The sequence below is a fragment of the Monodelphis domestica genome, chromosome 6 (assembly GCF_027887165.1).
Source record: "Monodelphis domestica isolate mMonDom1 chromosome 6, mMonDom1.pri, whole genome shotgun sequence".
In the NCBI taxonomy this organism is placed as follows: domain Eukaryota; kingdom Metazoa; phylum Chordata; class Mammalia; order Didelphimorphia; family Didelphidae; genus Monodelphis; species Monodelphis domestica.
In genome coordinates, this window is record NC_077232.1 from 294,226,224 (window position 1) to 294,244,732 (window position 18,509).

The 18,509-nt window shown below is 38.5% G+C and overlaps 1 protein-coding gene across 1 annotated transcript in view; it reads right to left on the reverse strand.

The window, feature by feature from the left end:
• Positions 1–3,370: 3,370 nt before the first annotated feature.
• Positions 3,371–18,509, reverse strand: part of MSR1 (macrophage scavenger receptor 1) — a 48,210-nt gene continuing 33,071 nt past the window's right edge. Inside the window, exons 7-10 of the mRNA XM_056803395.1 lie at positions 17,139–17,219; positions 7,001–7,090; positions 5,166–5,219; positions 3,371–3,809 (exon numbers count right to left, since the gene is read on the reverse strand). Of these exons, the coding sequence (XP_056659373.1) occupies positions 3,808–3,809; positions 5,166–5,219; positions 7,001–7,090; positions 17,139–17,219 (227 nt within the window). The 3' untranslated portion in view covers positions 3,371–3,807. The remainder of the gene's footprint in view (positions 3,810–5,165; positions 5,220–7,000; positions 7,091–17,138; positions 17,220–18,509) is intronic.

An 18,509-nucleotide genomic window follows, 5' to 3' on the forward strand; every position in this document is an offset into this window, starting at 1 on the left:
GGGGTAAATATGAGCAAACAACAGAAAAAGAAGAAAGAAATTACAATAGACAGATTCTGTACAGGCAATAAGCAAAGAGCAAACAGAACAGAAAGGGAGGGATAAGCAAATGATAAATCAGAAATCCCAGCAAATTGGATACAGGCTTTGGAAGAACTCAAAATGCAATTCAAAACACAATTAAGAGAGACTGAAGAAAATTGGGGAAAGAATTTAAAACTGGAAACAGAAAATAGTGTCTTGAAAGTCAAAATCAACCAGCTTGAAAATGAGGCGAAGGAAATGAAAGATGAGGCAAAGAGGAAGAATAATGACCTACAAAGAAAAACAGACCAGAAGGAGAAGGATGACCAAAAAGCCAGGGATGAAATCGAGTCTTTAAGAACCAGAATAAAACTAGAATTAAGTGACCTCACAAGGCAGCAGAATACTATAAAACAAAACCAAAAGAATGAAAAAAATTGAGGGAAATATGAAACATCTCATTCATAAAACAGAGGATTTAGAAAATTGTTTGATGAGAGACAATTTAAGAATCATCAGTCTACCAGAAGACAAAAAGAAAAAGCCTGGACATAATACTACAGGAAATTATTCAAGAAAACTGCCCTCATATTCTAGAACAAGAGGGAAAAGTGGAGATTGAAAGAATCCACAGATCACATCCTGTACTTAATCCCCAACTGACAACACCCAGGAATATTATAGCCAAATTCAAGAACTATCAGACCAAAGAAAAAATATTACAAGCTGCCAAGAAGAAGTCATGCAGATACCATGGAACCACAGTGAGGATAACACAGGATCTAGCTGTATCCACACTGAAGGACCGAAAGGCATGGAATATGATATTCCAGAAAGCAAGGGAACTAGGTCTACAACCAAGAATCAACTACCCAGCAAAACTGACTATATTCTTACAGGGGAAAGTATGGTATTTCAACAAAATAGAAGAATTCCAAGAATATGTAACGAAATGACCAGACTTGAACAGAAAATTTGATGTCCAAGCACAGAGCTTTAGAAAACCATCAAAAGGTAATTAAAAAGGGAGAAAAAAGAAAAATAAAACAAAAAACCCTTTTTTAAAGAGACTCAATAAATTAAAATGATATGTATCCCTATAAGAAAAGAGGTCATTGGTAACTCTTAAAAACTGTTCCTATCACCTGGGCAGCTAGAAGAATTATGCTTAGAGGGAAGAGTAACAAACTGTATAGAATGAAATAACAAAACATAAATAGGTAAACTATTCAAAACTAATCAAAACTATTAACAAACACATGAAAAAGTGCTCTACATCTCTAAAAATCAGAGAAATGCAAATCAAACAACTCTGAGGTGTCACCTCATACCTGGAAGAATGGCTAACATGACAGCAAAGGAAAGTAATGAATGCTGGAGGGGATGTGGCAAAGTTGGGACATTAATGCATTGCTGGTGGAGTTGTGAATTGATCCAACCATTCTGGAGGGCAATTTGGAACTATGCCCAAAGGGCGATAAAAGACTCTTTGCCCTTTGATACAGCCATAGCACTGCTGGGTTTGTACCCCAAAGAGATAATAAGGAAAAAGACATGTACAAAAATATTCATAGCTGTGCTCTAAGTGGTGGCAAAAATTGGAAAATGAGTGAATGCCCTTCAACTGGGGAATGGCTAAACAAATTGTGGTATATGTTGGTGATGGAATACTATTGTGGTCAAAGGAATAATAAATTGGAGGAATTCCATGGGGACTGGAACAACCTCCAGGAATTGATGCAGAGTGAGAGGAAAACATTGTACACAGAGACTGATACACTGTGGTGCAACCTAATGTAATGGACTTCTCCATTAGTGACAATGCAGTAATCCTGAACAACTTGGAGAAAAAACCACAATCCACATTCAGAGGAAACACTGTGGGAGTAATAACACTGAAGAAAAACAACTGCTTCAATGCATGGGTTGAAGGGATCTGGTTGGGGATGTAGACTAAATAAACATCCTAGTATAAACAACAACATGGAAATAGGTTCTGATCAAGGATACAAGTAATACCCAATGAAATTTGGTGTTGGCTGCGGGAAGGGTGGGTAGAGGGGAGGGAGGGAAATACTGTGAGTGTTGTAACCAAAAAATAAAATAAAATAAAAAAATTTAAAAATAAATAAATGTCTGATTTTCTTTTATAAATGTGTCTGGCAACAGGTCTTCCAGGCATTTTAGCAATTCTTTAATTTCTATCTCTTTTTTTCCTCCTTCTCTCCTTCCTTTTATCTTTCCTTCTTCCTTCCTTCCATCCTTCATTTTTTCTTCCTTTCTTCATATCTTTCTTTTTCTTTCCTCCCCTATGTTTGTCTCTGATTCTGACTCTCATGTCTCTCTTTCTGTCCCCATGTCTATCTCTATATCTCTGTTGCCCTTTTTCCCTCCCACCCTCTTATTCTTCTTATATATTCAACATCTCCAATTTGATTCTTACTTTCTCAGCTAGATCTCAATTTGCAAAAGGAAACATTACAAGAGGAATGACTAGCTTGATTTTGGTCACTACCTGCTTTTGTTGAAAGAATTAAGCAATCTGAAAAAAAATTTTTTTCTCTTTAAAGGATCTGGTTATTGTCTTAGTATATTACCTTTGCTGGTATGGAACTTGTTCCTGGGATCAGCAATATCCCACTAAAGAAAAGACGAATTAAGGTTGCCAGTTTCTTGCCCTAGACTTTGCCAGGTTCCAAAAAAAAAGCAGTAATTATCAATTGTGCACATATTAATCACCAAACTTGGGGACTAGTCTTGCAATTTGCTTTTTGTTGAGAAGGTATGTACCACGTCATACTAGTGGGATGACAGTCAGCCTTTTGTTGCTATTATCAAGGCAACCAAAAGGACTTCCATGCTCTTCTGCAGGGATTCATCCTCTTTCTAATACACACAAACTCTCTTTTCTCTTTGTTCTCAGAAGATTAATAGGTAATGATATATCCAAGAGTGAAAAGCATCTATAATAAGGAAATTTCTGGATGTCTTATATTATGCCTGTACAGAAAGCAACTGCCAGTTCCTGCCTTTAAAGTCCTAGATGGATGTGTTCATGTTCACACATAACTTTTAAAAGAGATCTTACACTGGCACATGTAAAATCCAATGGAACTGTGCATTGACTATAGGAGTGGGGTGGGAGAAGAGGAGGGAAAGAACATGAATCATGTAACCATGGAAAATTTTTCTTAATCAATAAGAAATTTTAAAATTAAAAAAAAAAGATCCTATGCATCAGGGTCAAAAAGCCCTCACTCATCCTTCCAGATCAATTGTTTTCAAGCTTTTCCTTTTTGTATAACTAAAACAAAGTAAACTGAGATGGGTTTAAAGTATGATACTCTTTTAGTGACATCAGATTTTTTTATTGTTGTTTTCAAAGTGTGTTGAAACAACAGTGGGTAGAGCTTTCCAAATCAGGGTAAGAGGTTAGTAGTAGTTACCGGCAGACAAGGATGACTGAAGGTAGTACCAGGGAAGTGTGTAGAAGGGGTGTCCCAGGAGTATAAATTAAATCAGAAGGCCAGTGGTTAGAGATGCCAAAGTAGAGGCAGGAGAGGGAATCAGCAATTGATTAGGTCAAGGTCAGGAGAGGGGGTTTAAGCGTTGAGAGGCAGTGGCGAGAGCCAGTGCCAAGCGTCAGGTGAGGCAGAGCTGAGCTAGCTGGAAGCCTTGGTTCACATCAGACCAACAGCACGTAAACAGAAGAATGAATCTGGGACTCAGCGCCATGTGGTTCCTTTTACTGGAGAAGCCGGTGGCAGTTGTCACAGCCCAGGCTCCTGATGTTAGAAAAAAATATATTTTGTAGAATGTGTCATGTGCCTTCCAGGCTCCAAAGTAAAACTGAAAAGCTCTTTCTGAGGCATGAGATGCTGCCAACACAATCTCCTTTCCTCCCTCATCCCTCCAGTGGGCATCATTCAGGGCATCCAGGAAGCCTGATGAGTATGTGGGAAGGAACAAGGCTTAAATTCCATCCTGTGAGTTGGTTCCTGGACCTGTGGGACTTCAGCCAATGACTGAACCTCTCTGGCTGGCCATCAATCTCCTTAGCTGTAGGGGAAGTGGTCTGGACCAGATGCCCATTTCTCAGGTGGTGACAGCCCCGTCTCCTTCTAAAGTATGATGGTAGGGTCACAATTGTCATGTTTCATAGAGAGCTATGTAATACAGTGGATAGTGCACTGGGCCTGGAGCCAGGAAAACCTGAGTTCAAATGTGACCTCTGACACTTACCAGCTGTGGGACCCTGGGCAAATCACTTAACTGCATTGGTTTTTTCATCTGGAAAATGGGCTTAATCACAGGATCTACTTCCTTGTGTTGTTGTGGGGATCAATTGAGATAATAATTGCAAAGCATTTAGCAATACATGACTGGCACATAGTAGGCATTATCTAAATGTGAGCTGTTATTATTCTTCTTCATTATTATGTTTGGATGTCAGTCATTGCTTCCTTTTTTTCTCCAACCTTTCCTTATATTCACAGGAATTCCTGGGACTGAAGACCCCAGTAAGTCAGTCAACAAGTCTTTAATGAATGCCTACTATGTGCAATACACTGTGACACAATCCACAAGAAGGAATTCCTTCCATCTCTAGTATCTAAAGGTCACACCTAGCTGGCATCTTCTTCTGTGCCTGAATGAAATATTCCTCCTGTGAATTAAGACTCCTGATCCAAGAAAGACTGGAAAAGCATTCTCTTTCCTCTTTCAGTCTGGGAATGTCCTGCTTTCTCGGTGTTCCCCTGGAAGCGGGGGGCTGAAGGGTGGAAGGTCTAAGGCACCAGGACCTCTCTCTCTCACTCCCCTCAGTGACCAGGGAAGAAATGATTTTTGCTCAAGCCTTTGTTGCTCCACCCTCCTCTAAAAAACTTTGGGAGAACATTTCTAGGAACCAAATTTTAAAATAAAATGCAAGCAAACAATTAGAATCAAGCTGGTTCCAGCTAAGCCATGCCATGGATTTATTCCAGTCACCCCATTTTAGCTTAAGGAACACTGGCTGCCTTGGGAGCAGAAGTGCTGAGGTTCAGTGATGGCATTCAGGGGAGAACCTGCCTAAATTGCCAATGTCAGAGATGATTGCAGTGAACAAACCCAAGCCAGAGACAGAACCTACAGATACTTACAGTACCATCCTCGGTCCCCTTTTGCACCTTTTTGTCCTTTCAGCCCAGGCATACCTTTAAAAAAAATTCATATTTGCTTTAGAGGAATGGTAGCAGGGTTGGGAAATGGGCTATACAAGTGGGAAGGGGCTTACAATGCCACAGAAAGGCTCAATCAAGGGCAGACCCTCAGAACCCCATTGGGCATAGGGGACAATTAAGGAGCCAAAATGGGTTTCTGATACCATTCCTCTCTCCAACATGGCCATCCTTTCTCCTCTTGTGACTTAGCTCTTGGGTGAAGATTTTGACCCAGATCCTGAAGCTTCCGCTTGCCTTCTGCTACTCAGACATGTACCCCTAGACATGATTAATGCTAGTGTATAATTGGAAATCTTGTGCCTTTGAACTACATTTCCCAGGAGTGCACTGACTTCTTATCCTTCCGTGCTGACATAGACAGGAGATAATTGAGTGGACTTCTGTGGCTAGTGCTCTTTCCTTCCTGGGTCAGGACATTGGTGGAGAGGGTTGTTTGAGCAGGTAGATTAGCCGTGGGCATGTGCTTTTATTTTGTTACTTCTAGTGATCATTAATAAATCTGATAAAATATAATATTTGAAGTTATTGTATATTAATTTACTATTTACACTAGGGAGGCAGCATGGAATTTGGAGGTAGCTGTGTGGCTATGGAAAAGTTACTTAATCCCTTTGGTCTCAGTTTCTCTGTTTTTCAAAAGGGGATAATAATGCCTGTGATATTGATCTCACAGAGTTGCTGTGATCCTGTTTGTAAAAAGCTTTATAAACCTTAAAGGTTCTCTATAAATGTCTGCTATTATTTGGAGCCTAGGCTGCTAGGCAAAGAAATAGATAGAGGCTTGGCCTAGAGACAGGAAGACCTGAGTTCAAATTTGACCTCAGATGCTTATTAACTTTTTAATCCCAGGCAAGTCCCTTGACCTCTGTTTGCCTCAGTTTCTTCAGCTCTAAATAAGGATAATGATCACAGCCACGCCTTACTAGGATGAGGGTCAAATGAGAGGATGGGTGGAGACTGCTTGGTAGATCTTAGGGATGATGTGAATGCTAGCTCTGATCATTATTGACTTATTGCCTGGGAGAGAGACAGAAATCACTGATATAATTAAGGGTCAAAAAGGACCTCATGGTAAAGAATATGGAACTTCTAGAGATGAAGGGAAAGCCTCTTAGTTGTTATTGTTGTTGTTGTTATTATTATTATTAATATCAATTTTATAAATACAGGAAATGAAAGACTATGCTAGCGAGTCAATTATATAGGGGGATTACTAGGCTGCCAGCTCCTCATATTTCAAAGGGAGTAAGAGAGAGGCCCCCAAAGTAAAAGTAATCTCAGGCTTCATTAATATAGGCTCTGGGGGACAGATGGGTGGCTTAGTTGATAGAAAGTCAGGCCTGGAAACAGGAGGTCTTGGGTTCAAATCTATCCTCAGATATGTCCCAGTTGTTTGACCCTGCGCAAGTCACTTAACCCAAATTAAAAAAAAGAAGACTCTGAATTCAGTTGAGCCATTTTGCCACTTGCAGCCTTGGCTTCTTCATCTAGAAAATGGGGACGATAATGCTCACCCTTCCCACCCCTGCTCCATCTCTCAGACGGCTACGGTAAAGAAAACCCTTATAGACTTACAAATACTATAGAATCCTCACCAGGAATGACTGAATAACCCCCATCCAAAACTGGTTCATGCCAAAATCAAGACACCAGTTGTTTCTCTCCTTCCTTCCCTCACCCTCTTTCTTCCCACTCTGACTTCCACAATATGTCATTTTATATGTTTCACCGTAGTAGCTTCATGATCATCGCACCTGGTCTTCCGGCATAGCCCTGGAGTCCAGTATTTCCTCTGGGCCCCTGGGGCCCCATCATTCCCATGTCACCTTTTAGACCTGGCAGACCTGAAGTATCCAGAGAAGAAAAAAACAAAAAAACAAGGTGAGTCTTTGTCCTGCAAGGGCCAAAGCACACTATGCACATTCACCAACCTGTGGGACTGAGGAAGAAAGGGAGGAACATTTCCTTTTCTAACATGTCAGGCAGACATAAAGGGTTGACTGGCTCATGATAGCTATGAGTACAAGTGGAAAGAAATAAAGTGCATAAAACCCAGCCCCAAATGTCTTTCCAGACTTGATGGACATTACTCCTGAGTGAACAGTGTTTCACTGAGTAAAGGGAACTTTTGACTGCTTGGCCTCAGAGGGTTCAGAAGGGGAGATTTCTGTTCAAGATAAGGAAGAACTTTCTACCTATTAAAAGATGTCCCAAAATGGAAGGGACTATCTTGGGGATCAGTGGGATACAGAGTTAATAGCCAGAATTTTTGAGATTTTTTTTTTCAGCAAACTAGTTCCCTAATGAAATTTCTAAACATTTTAGCCCCATTTATTGACTTTTTAAGCAGAATGCTAGGAAGGTCAGGCAAGTGCCAACCTCATGGTTTTCATTTTTTTAAAAAATGTTCATTTGGTTTTTTTCAGATGTAATCTCATGGAGTCATTCCATTGAGGGAGAGAGTTTTTAAAAAAATCAAATAAAGGATAGAGAGAACACCAGAAGATAAATAATTTTGATTGTATGAAGCTTAACTTTTTGCACAAACAAATCAATGCAGTTAAAATTAGAAGGGAAAATTAACTGGAGAAAAATCTTCCAGCATTTTTTTCTGATAAAAGCTTCATATCAATGACATATAAGAAACTAAAAATATACAAGAACAAGAACTATTCTCAATAGAAAAAATGTTAAAGGATATGAATAGACAGTTCTGAAAAAAGAAAAGTAAGCTATCAACCACAATATAAAACAATATTCTAGGTCCAATGTAATTAAAATTACAATCCTATCAAATCTACTTATTCTATTCCAGTGATGGTGAACCTTTTAGACACTAGATGCCATGCTTTGCCCTTCCACTTACCTCCAGAGACTGAGTGGGAGAAAGGAAGGGAGTGGCCAAGGTGCTCTGTTCAGTGGAAGGAGAAAGCACTTCTATTGGGCTGCTGAACAGAGGACTAGGGAGTCACAGTGAAGAGAGGGAAGAGAGTAGCTCTGCCGAAGTCCCTCTGATTTTCTTGTAATTTAACTATGGTGGGTGACTACACATGTACTCACAGAGAGGGCTCTGCTTGCCATCTTTGGCACCTATGCCATAGGTTCACCATCATGGTTCTATACCATCCCAATTAAATTACCAAAAATGTATTTTGCTGAACTAGAAAAAATAATAATAAAATTCATTTGCAAAATAGATGGTCAAGGATATCAAAGGGAAAAATTAAAATAAATATTAAGGAAGGAAGTCTGAATTATGAGATTTCAACATATATTATAAAGCAGTAGCTATCAAAACTATCTAGTACTAGCTAAGATAAGAAAAGCAGATCAATGAAACACAATAGACAGGCAACAAACAGTTGTAAAATATTATAATAACCTTGTTTTGGACAAAGGTAAAGTTCCAAGTATTGGGAATAAAATTCACTTTTTGGTAAAAAATATTGGTAAAACTAGAAGGCAGTTTGGCAAAAATTAAATAGAGGCCAATGTCTTACACCATTTACTAAAATAGGATCAAAATGGATATAAAACCTAGGGAAATATAAACAAATATGAAGAACATGGAAAATATTACCTATCAGATTTATGGATAGGAGAGGAATTTATGGATGAACTAGAGATACATTGTGAAATGTAAAATGGAAAATTTCAAATACATTTATTTGGAGAATTTTATATATAAAACTAATAGAGGCAAAATTAAAAAGAAAGCATTGTTAGGGAAAATTTTTTGAATAGTTTAAATAGAGGTCTAATATCTAAAATAGATTGAGAACTTTGCCAAATACATGAGTGTGAACCATTCCTCAATTGATAAATGGTCAAAAGATATGAACAAACAGTTTTTTTTTTAATTAAAAAATCAAAACTACACATACATATATGAAAAATTGCTCTAAAACATTATTGATTAGAGAAATGCACATCAAAACAATCCTGAGATATGTCACACCTATCAGATTGACTAAAATGATAAAAGAACAAAATGGTAAATGTTAAAAGAGACACGTAAAAATTAGTCACTAATACATTGTTGGTGGAATTCTGAATTGACCCAACCATTTTAGAGAGCAATCTGTTATATTTAAAAAGTTATATAACTGTGTATACCTTTTGATTCAGTAATGTCACCACTAAGTTTATTTCTTAAGATGATCAAGAAAAAAGGAAAAGAATAGAATACTATTGTGCCATAAGAAATGGCAGGCAAGCTGATCACAAAAAAACAAAAAAACAAAATCCCTGGACTTTTATGAAGTGATGCAGAGTGAAGCAGGCAGAACCAGGAGAATGCTGTGCCCATTAACAACAATAATTTATGATGATCAACTATGAATTACTTAAACTATTATCAACAAGGCAAGGATACAGGACAAATTAAAGGGATTCATGACAAAAAAAAAATAGTATATCCACCACTATAAAAGGAATAGATGGAGTTCAAATGCAGATTTAAACATACCATTTTTCTCTTTATTTCCTCCATAAAATTTTCACTAGTGTAAGCAATGTGTCTCTTGTTTTACCACATGATGAACATAGAAATATGTACTATATGAAAATATATGTACAACCCCAATAATATTACCTACCTTCTTGGGAAGTGTAATAGTTAAACTAGTTGTGGTTATAAACTGTAGTGAGTAAAATGGTGGAATATATAAATTATAGTAGATATAAGAGTGGGTAAGTAATTTGACTCCGCAGAAAATATGTTTCACTACAGTGTCTTGGTTTTTAAATCAATATAAGGTGGTCACCAGGGAATATATTCCTAATTATCAATATACCCAAGTCAACCAGGTTTTATAGAGAATTTAATTAATAATACAATGAGTAATCAAAGAAAGAGAGAGAGAGAAAAAAAAAGTATAAGTATGAAGGGCCTTAAGCCAACATGGCCTAGACCTGAGTCTTAAGAGAGAGAGATCAGTCAGTCTTTTATCACTCACCACAAGGTCTGTTTAAGTAAGGATTCTAGTGACAGAGTCTCCTCAGAGAGAGTTCCAGCCAGAGTCCTCCTCAAAGAGAGATCCATTCAGAGACTGTTTCAAAGGGCCAGAGCCTCCAGAGGGACAGAGTCCCCTCAGAGGAGCTCCAGCGAGACCTCCTTAGAGATTGTCCTCCAAGAGCTTCCCTTCTGCAGAGCCTTTCTCAAGAGATTCTTCCCAAGCAATCCTCATCAGAGATCCTCCAAAAGGATTCTCCTCTCAAGAGATTCTGCTTTTTCTTATATAGGGGTTTTTCTCCTATGTCACCTCCCCTAAGTCCTTACATCTACCAATCACTGTAGACGTTTTCCAAATGACAACCCATTCTAAAAACACTGCTGGGTCAACTTAATCCCTTTAGTAAGTTTCAATCAGAAAAAACACTGCTGGGTCGACTAATCCCCTCAGTAAGTTTGAACCAGAGAAAACACAGCTGAGTTGACTAATCCCCTCAAGAGAAAACCTCTGAATAAGTTTTCACCTCTTTGCTCCTGGCAAGTTTACAAGTTGCCCGACCTTTATAGGTACCTAGCATCCCATTGTATCAATTCTAAAAACAGGCCTGGCTCAAAGAACTCCCTGCCTCATCATAAGCATGGGTCCAAGTACTTTCATTGTTTAACAAGGAGATTTCTCCCCTAAAGCAGTCTTAAGTACGGGTGGAGTAGAGGTCCTCCCATTTCTGATCCTGGCGAGTTCTCACAGTCAAAATGGGGAATGTTTCTAGTAGGGAATTGTTCCAATTGAGAATTCCCCGATGGGGAAATTTTTAACATTCACAAGTCTGAGAAATTTCAAGATTTACAATCCCCCCTGATGATCATTGGGAGACTAGTCTCCCCATTGATCATTTAACATAATCAATTTGTAATCCTAAATGCACTTCTAACTATAGATATACACGATATTCAAATTTCTAAGAGGAATTAGAATAGTGAGGAAGGAAATAGAAAAGAAAAGAAAGCAAAATCAGTGTTTTGCTAGGCGCATTGACAGAAAGCCAAATTAGGGGAAGTCCCTTTTGGCATAAATGTGTACATTTACAATAAATGTTCAATCAAAGTTCAGTTCAATCAATCATATCCAAAGTTCATTCTTGATCTTCTTGATGAAGTGTGGATTTTCTGGCATCTTTCTGCAACAATTCATTCTCTGGATATAGGAGTTTCAAGCTTCTTTCTTGAAGATATTTTTTCAAACAAAATTCAAAATTCTTGGATATTTATAACAATACAATCTTTTTTTAAAATAATATTTTATTTGATCATTTCCAAGCATTATTCATTAAAGATAAAGATCATTTTCTTTTCCTTCCCCCCACCCCCCATAGTCAACGCGTGATTCCACTGGGTGTCACATGTGTTCTTGATTCGAACCCATTTCTATGTTGTCAATATTTGCATTAGAGTTTCGTTTAGAGTCTCTCCTCTGTCATGTTCCCTCAACCGCTGTATTCAGGCAGTTGCTTTTCCTGGGTGTTTCCACTCCCATAGTTTATCCTTTGCTTATGAATAGTGTTTTTCCTCCTAGATCCCTGCAGATTGTTCCAGATCATTACACCACCACCAATGGAGAAGTCCATTACATTCGATTATACCACAGTGTATTAGTCTCTGTGTACAATGTTCTCCTGGTTCTGCTCCTCTCACTCTGCATCACTTCCTGGAGGTTGTTCCAGTCTCTATGGAATTCCTCCACTTTATTATTCCTTTTAGCACAATAGTATTCCATCACCAACATATACCACAATTTGCTCAGCAAATCCCCAATTGATGGGCATACCCTCGCTTTCCAGTTTTTGGCCACCACAAAGAGTGCAGCTATGAATATTTTGTACAAGTCTTTTTGTCCATTATCTCTTTGGGGTACAGACCCAGCAGTGCTATGGCTGGATCAAAGGGTAGACATTCTTTTGTTGCCCTTTGGGCATAGTTCCAAATTGCCCTCCAGAATGGTTGGATCAGTTCACAACTCCACCAGCAATGAATTAATGTCCCTAATTTTCCACATCCCCTCCAGCATTCATTACTTATAACAATACAATCTTAAACAAAAATCAAAATTCTTAGATTTTAAATTAAAATACAATCCCCCCTGAAGTAGGTATTATAGGGGTGTATGAGTCAATTATCAAAAGAGGAGAAAAAACATCAAAAACATAAGAAAAAAATTCAAAATAGGCCCTTATATAGGTCCAATATAAAGTAATTTCTATCCCACAAGTATGTAGGACAGAATGCAGTAATATTTCACTTAGTCATTTGTAGCCAAGACTACAGGAAGTTGCCATAATATAAGAAAGAAAAGTAACTAGAATTCTATTTTTATAGGGAAGCATCATTCCCTCGTCTGAGTTTTTTCTTCATTCTCAGGGATATAGGGAGCCAGCATGATAGTAAAATTTTGTACTTGTATGAGTACTTTATAAAGAGTGTAGATACAAGGAAGTCCTACAACTTAACATATGTCAAGAGTTGCAACCTTGAGTCTCACATTAGTATTTCTTGTGTGCTCCTTTTTGGCACTATTCAGGTTAAGTCTGTGCTCCTTGTTTTTTATCCCATTTTCTGGAATCAGATACAAACATTAATCACAGTCCTATAATATTTTATCAATAAATGGCAGGTTCCCATAGTTTAAATCTTTTGCATTGACATTATAGCAAGAATATATATATATATATATATATATATGTATGTATATAAACTTGTATTACTGCAGAAAAAATAATATTATTTATGTGTACCTTTAGTACAAGAAATGAGAAAAAATCAAATATTCTAATCAAAAAGAAAAGAAAAGCAATAATAAAAATAAGGAAAAAATCAGTAATTCAATGTGTTCTCAAGAAACAGCATCCATTTGTCTATGGATTATCATCTTCAATTCATATGATAGGATACAGTCAATCAGTCTCGGCAGAAGATGATTTCTTCACATGTGTGCAGTGAATCCAAGAGTCCTTTTCTCCAATCTTTATAGATGTTGGAGTAGTTAACAATATTTGGAATGGTCCTTCCCACGAAGGCTGAGTTGCTCCAGTATGCTGGAAATTTTTAATATACACCTTGTCTCTTGGGTTCAGGTCGTGAAGTGAAAAGTCTAGTGGTCCGACTTGTACTGCAGCTCCATATTCATGAAGTTCACACAGTTTATGCTGTAATTCCTATATATAGGAAGCAGTAGTAGTATCTCCCCCTAATAGTGAGGTGTATGCAAGGGAAAAAGGTTTAGCCTGTATAGGTGGATGTCCAAAAAGCATCTCAAATGGTGAGATGTGTAGGTCTCCTCTAGGCCTGCTTCTAAGATAAAATAGGGCCAGAGGTAGGATTTTAGGCCATTTTAAATGTGTCTCAGTGCATAGTTTTCCAATCATAGTTTTAAGTTCTTTGTTCATCCTCTCAACTTGTCCTGAGCTCTGGGGATAATATGGAACATGGAATTTGGGAGTTATTCCCAAGCAAGAATATATCTGATTTAGGACAGAATCAGTAAAATGACTTCCTCTATCTGAATCAATACGTGCTGGTAGTCCAAAGCGAGGAATAATTTCATTTAAAAGTATCTTTGCAACAAAATCCGTGGCTCGAGTCACAGGAAATGCTTCAGGCCATCTGGTTAGTTGATCTACAATTACTAGACAAAATTTATAATGTCCAGCCTTTGGCATTGTTATGCAATCTATCTGTAGGTGTTCAAAAGGTGTGTAAGCCAGAGGACATCCACCAAAGGCTTTTCCACGAAATGCATGTTGGTTATATGCCTGTCAGGTAGAGCAGACTGAACATACTTTAGAGGCTATAGTAGTTATACCAGGGGCTATCCATACTCTCTTGACAGAGTCCACGATGCCCTGGGTGCCAAAATGGCCATTTTTATGAATAGATTGGCAAATTTGGTTATAGAAACTTCTAGGGAGCAGGGGTTTTCCTTCAGATGACACCCATACTCCATTAATCTGTTTTGCTTTGAATTTTTGTTTCCACTTTTCCACTTCCTTTTCATTATAGGAAAGTGGTAGATTTAAATCATTAGTGATTGTTAATGTTAAAATTAATTCAGGTCCTTCTATGGCTGCTAGCTTTGCAGCGGCATCTGCTCAATCATTTCCTCTGGAGTAAACGGAGGGAGAGGAAAAACAATGAGAGATTTTTGGACATAAGTAACTTGAGATTTTGTTTCTCATGGCATATTTATTATAATTATGTATTTATAACAAAAAATGAAAGGCAACTTGCTCATTATATTGTAGACACTGGCAAGGATTGGGACTAGGAGTAAAGCTGAGATGAATCTGAATAATTGAATGAACAGCTGGGGATGGGAAATGGATTTTGTATATTTGTACCTGAGTGTTCAGAATCACTGATATGAGGTGAATATGAGATGGAAGCATGATAGCCTTTAAAGAATGAGTTCAGACAGAGTATGAATGGACAGAGAGATCCAATGACAGAGGGAGGTGATTATACCATCAAAGGTGAAGACCTTGATGTTCAACTTGGTAATGATTTCATGGGATTAGAGACCTGAGGTGGCCCACTGGACAGTAAGGAGCAGACAGAAATACAGGATCCTGGTTAGGAGGTGAGGGTACCATGTCTGCCTTGCAAATGAGTTCCAAAGGTAAGAGGTCTTAACTCCCTTAAATGCATCTTGGTGCTGGAACTGTCTTTGGGGTAGGACTTGATAGAGCCAGTGGATACCCAGAGACCAGTTTGACTGGGATATAGAGTACATGTGGGAGAGTAAGGTGTCATTGACAGAGATGATATATGAGCCAGATTTTGATGAAATTTATGCCAGACACAGACATATTTGATTTATTGTAAAAGTGTTGGGGGGCATTTGGGTAGAAGATTGAGGTGACCAGATCTGAACTTTAGGAATATGAATGTTAAAATTATTTGGAGGATTTGATGGAAAGGGGAGATGTTGGAGCTGAGGGAAATATTTAGGAGACTATTACCATAGTCCAGTTAAAAATAGATTGGGGGCTTGACTGAGAGAAGAAGCTGTATGGGGGGGGGGGGAAGGAGATGTATGCATAAGGTGTTGGAGAAGGCAGAACTGATAACACTTAATTACTAACTAGAAGAGTAAGGTGAAAAAGTGAAGAAAGTCTTCAAAGGCCAGAACTCAGATAACTGTAAGAATGGTAGTTCCCTTAACAGAAAGAGGAAAGGCAGGAATGGGTGATTTGGGGAAGAAATGCCATAAGTTTTGGATGAGTATGCTGTGTTTGATCTTGACACCTCTTGGATGTCTAAGTAGAGCTATCCAGTAATCAATCAGAGAAGTGACATTGAAGTTGTTTTAAGCCTGTGGGACAGGAGAAACTTGAATTAACTTTCCATACTCTCTCTCCACACTAATTAGAACTATTCTGATAAAAAATATATAGAGTAGACCTGGAGGAGATTGAATAAAATTTTCCTACAGGTGGACTGGTCTGAGATTCACCACTGAACTCTTTGGGAAAGGAACATATGAGGAGAGCTCTAAAACTTTGGCCAGCAACTTTTGAGACCACAGAAAACTTTGTCCTCATAGTTTGTATCATTCCATTTGAATCTAGGCTCATTAAGAGCAGAATCTGTATTACTACTACTATCTTTGTGTCTCTAATAGCTAACCCAGGGCATTTTTTGCATTAAGTAGGCACTGAAGAAATATCTAATATGGATGTTGATATGAACCCCTTAATACTCTTTTATAGTGGTTTGACTCACCAAAAACATATCACCCCCTCTACACATATAATATAAATAAGTATATTGCAAATACATGCATGTGTATTCACACATACATAAAAAACTTTGCTAACTGTTCTCCAAACCCACACCAGATAAGTGCTATTGAAATAACAATAAGTCTGGGGTCAAAAAAAATGCATTTCAATCTCATTTTTGTTCTGTGTGACCTTGGAAAAACCATTTCAGCTTTCTATACCTCAGTTACATCTTTTATAAAATTCAAGAGTTTGATTTGATCTCCTCTTAGGGCAAAGTGGCACAATGGATAGAACACCAGGGCTGAAGTCAGGAAGATATCTTGAATTCAAATCTGACCTCAGACACATGCTAGTTCTGTGACCTTGGGAAAGTCACTTAATTTTGTGTGCCTCAGTTTCCTCATCTGTTAAATGAGCTAGGAAAGGAAATGGAAAACCACTTCAGGAGCTTTGCCAAGAAAATCCAAGAAGAGGTCATTATATGACTATAACAACTGAACTACAATATGAGTTCTTTTCATACCTAGATCCTATCACCCATGACTTCAAGAAGATGCTAGGTTTATCCCATAAGTGATCCCTCTCCTATCCTAGTCTGCCAGTGGTTGTCCAACCAATGGACCCAGAACCACACTAGACACTAAGGTGGGGATATTGGGAGAAATCACAGAGTCATTGTCCAGTGTTCCTAACAGGTATCAGATACCTACTCTTGGCTTGAAGAAGACTCGTATGCCCAATCACTACTTTCCAGTGTCCTTTGGATCTTACTATATGATATAACATTTGTAAAGTTATCACAGTACCTGACATATACAGTAGGAACTTAATAAATGCTTCTTTTCTTCCCTTCCCTGCTCCTTTATTTATTATAACCCAAGAACTACCTGGCGTCTCCAAACTGAACCCTCCTTTATGTGTGTTCACCTTTAATTAGAGAGTGAGCTCCTTGAGGCAGGGAGCTTTCTCCTGTCCCCATTTTTATCCCCAGGGCAGAAATTCCTTAAATACAGCTTATTTTAGGGTATCTTCATCCTTCTCAGAGGATATAGGTATAACTGTGATCATTGGACACTGTTCTCAATAATGTTACAGATTCTCTGTTTCATGAAGTAGAGAATCCAGACCACATCAAGTTACACTCAATCTGCACTCACATACCTCTTGGGCCAGTGATGCCAGGTACACCTGCTTCTCCCTTGGGGCCACTTTCCCCTTGTTCACCTTTTGGTCCAGGAGGTCCTTGAAAGAAAGGGGTGATAATTACCAATGGCTGTTGATCAAACACACACACAGCAAGAGTGTTGGAGGAAAGGGTGGCCTCAGGGAAATTAATAAGAATTAATGACCTTCACCCAACTAAGATTAATTTCTCCCTCTTGAAATGTGTCAGAACCTTTCCAAGTCCCATTCTTTCCCTGTATCTCACACAATGAATGAAAGATTGAAACAGATGGGTGACATCAGGAAGAGAAGATTGGTTGAAGTCAGGAGAACCTGAGTTTGAATCCAGCCTCAGACACTTCCAATTTGTGGCACCTTGAGCAAGTCACTTTACCACTTGTGTGCCCCAGGTTCCCCAATTGTAAAATGGGGATAATAATAGCACCTCCATCACAGGATTGTCCTGAAGATCAAAGAAGGTCATATTTTTAAAATGCTTAGCACAGTGCCTGGCACACAGCAGATACTAAATAAATGTTTGCTCATTCACTGCTATTGTGATGAGCCTGTCTACTCAGCAACTCTGGTAAATACCATAAGTAACAACCAATTCTGGGTGTTATTTGGCTGTTTGGAATAAGAGGAAGGAAGAAGTTAAAAGAATTCTCCTTTTTCTCCTTCAGCTTCAGTCAGTACATTCTTAGGAATGAATGGTTTTCTCCCAAACCAATGTATTAAAGAAGCAACTTTCTATTCTGAAGGGAGAAGGGCCCTTACATACTGGTACTTTCTCAGAAAAGAGGGAAGACCCTCTCCCCCCAGACCTCTCTATCTGTCAAGGCTTGGAATTTAAGAGCAAAGAAATTGCTTAGGAGCAAGCCTGGATCTTAACAAGAAGCTCATGATGTCCTGGATATTAGTAGTCACTGGGACACCCAGACAACTTGGCCTCTTTCTTCCCACGTGACAGGAGAGCCTCAGCATGTTAGCTTTGTTCCTACCCTCTCTTCTATCTGGTGGCCAAAGAAGTTAGAATTCTCTGGGTCTGCCTCCTGGCTCCTGCCTCTACTCAATCCTTCTGGTATCTGTAGCCAAAGTATTCTCTTTGGCTGGGGTGAGGTTGGGGCCATGGAGCTCTCTTGGGTCTTCTATGTGTCATATATGGCAGCCTTCACTGAACCTAAGATATGTATCAATGGGTAAGTCATTGCACGGTAACCAGAAAATCAATAACTAATAGAATAATCAATGCTTGGAGAATGATTTTTAGAACTATAAAATATAACAATGTGATTTATAGTAAGACTTTAGTCCCAGGCAAAAGTCTGTGTATGTAACCAGATTAAGAATGGAGTCCCATTGAGAGGG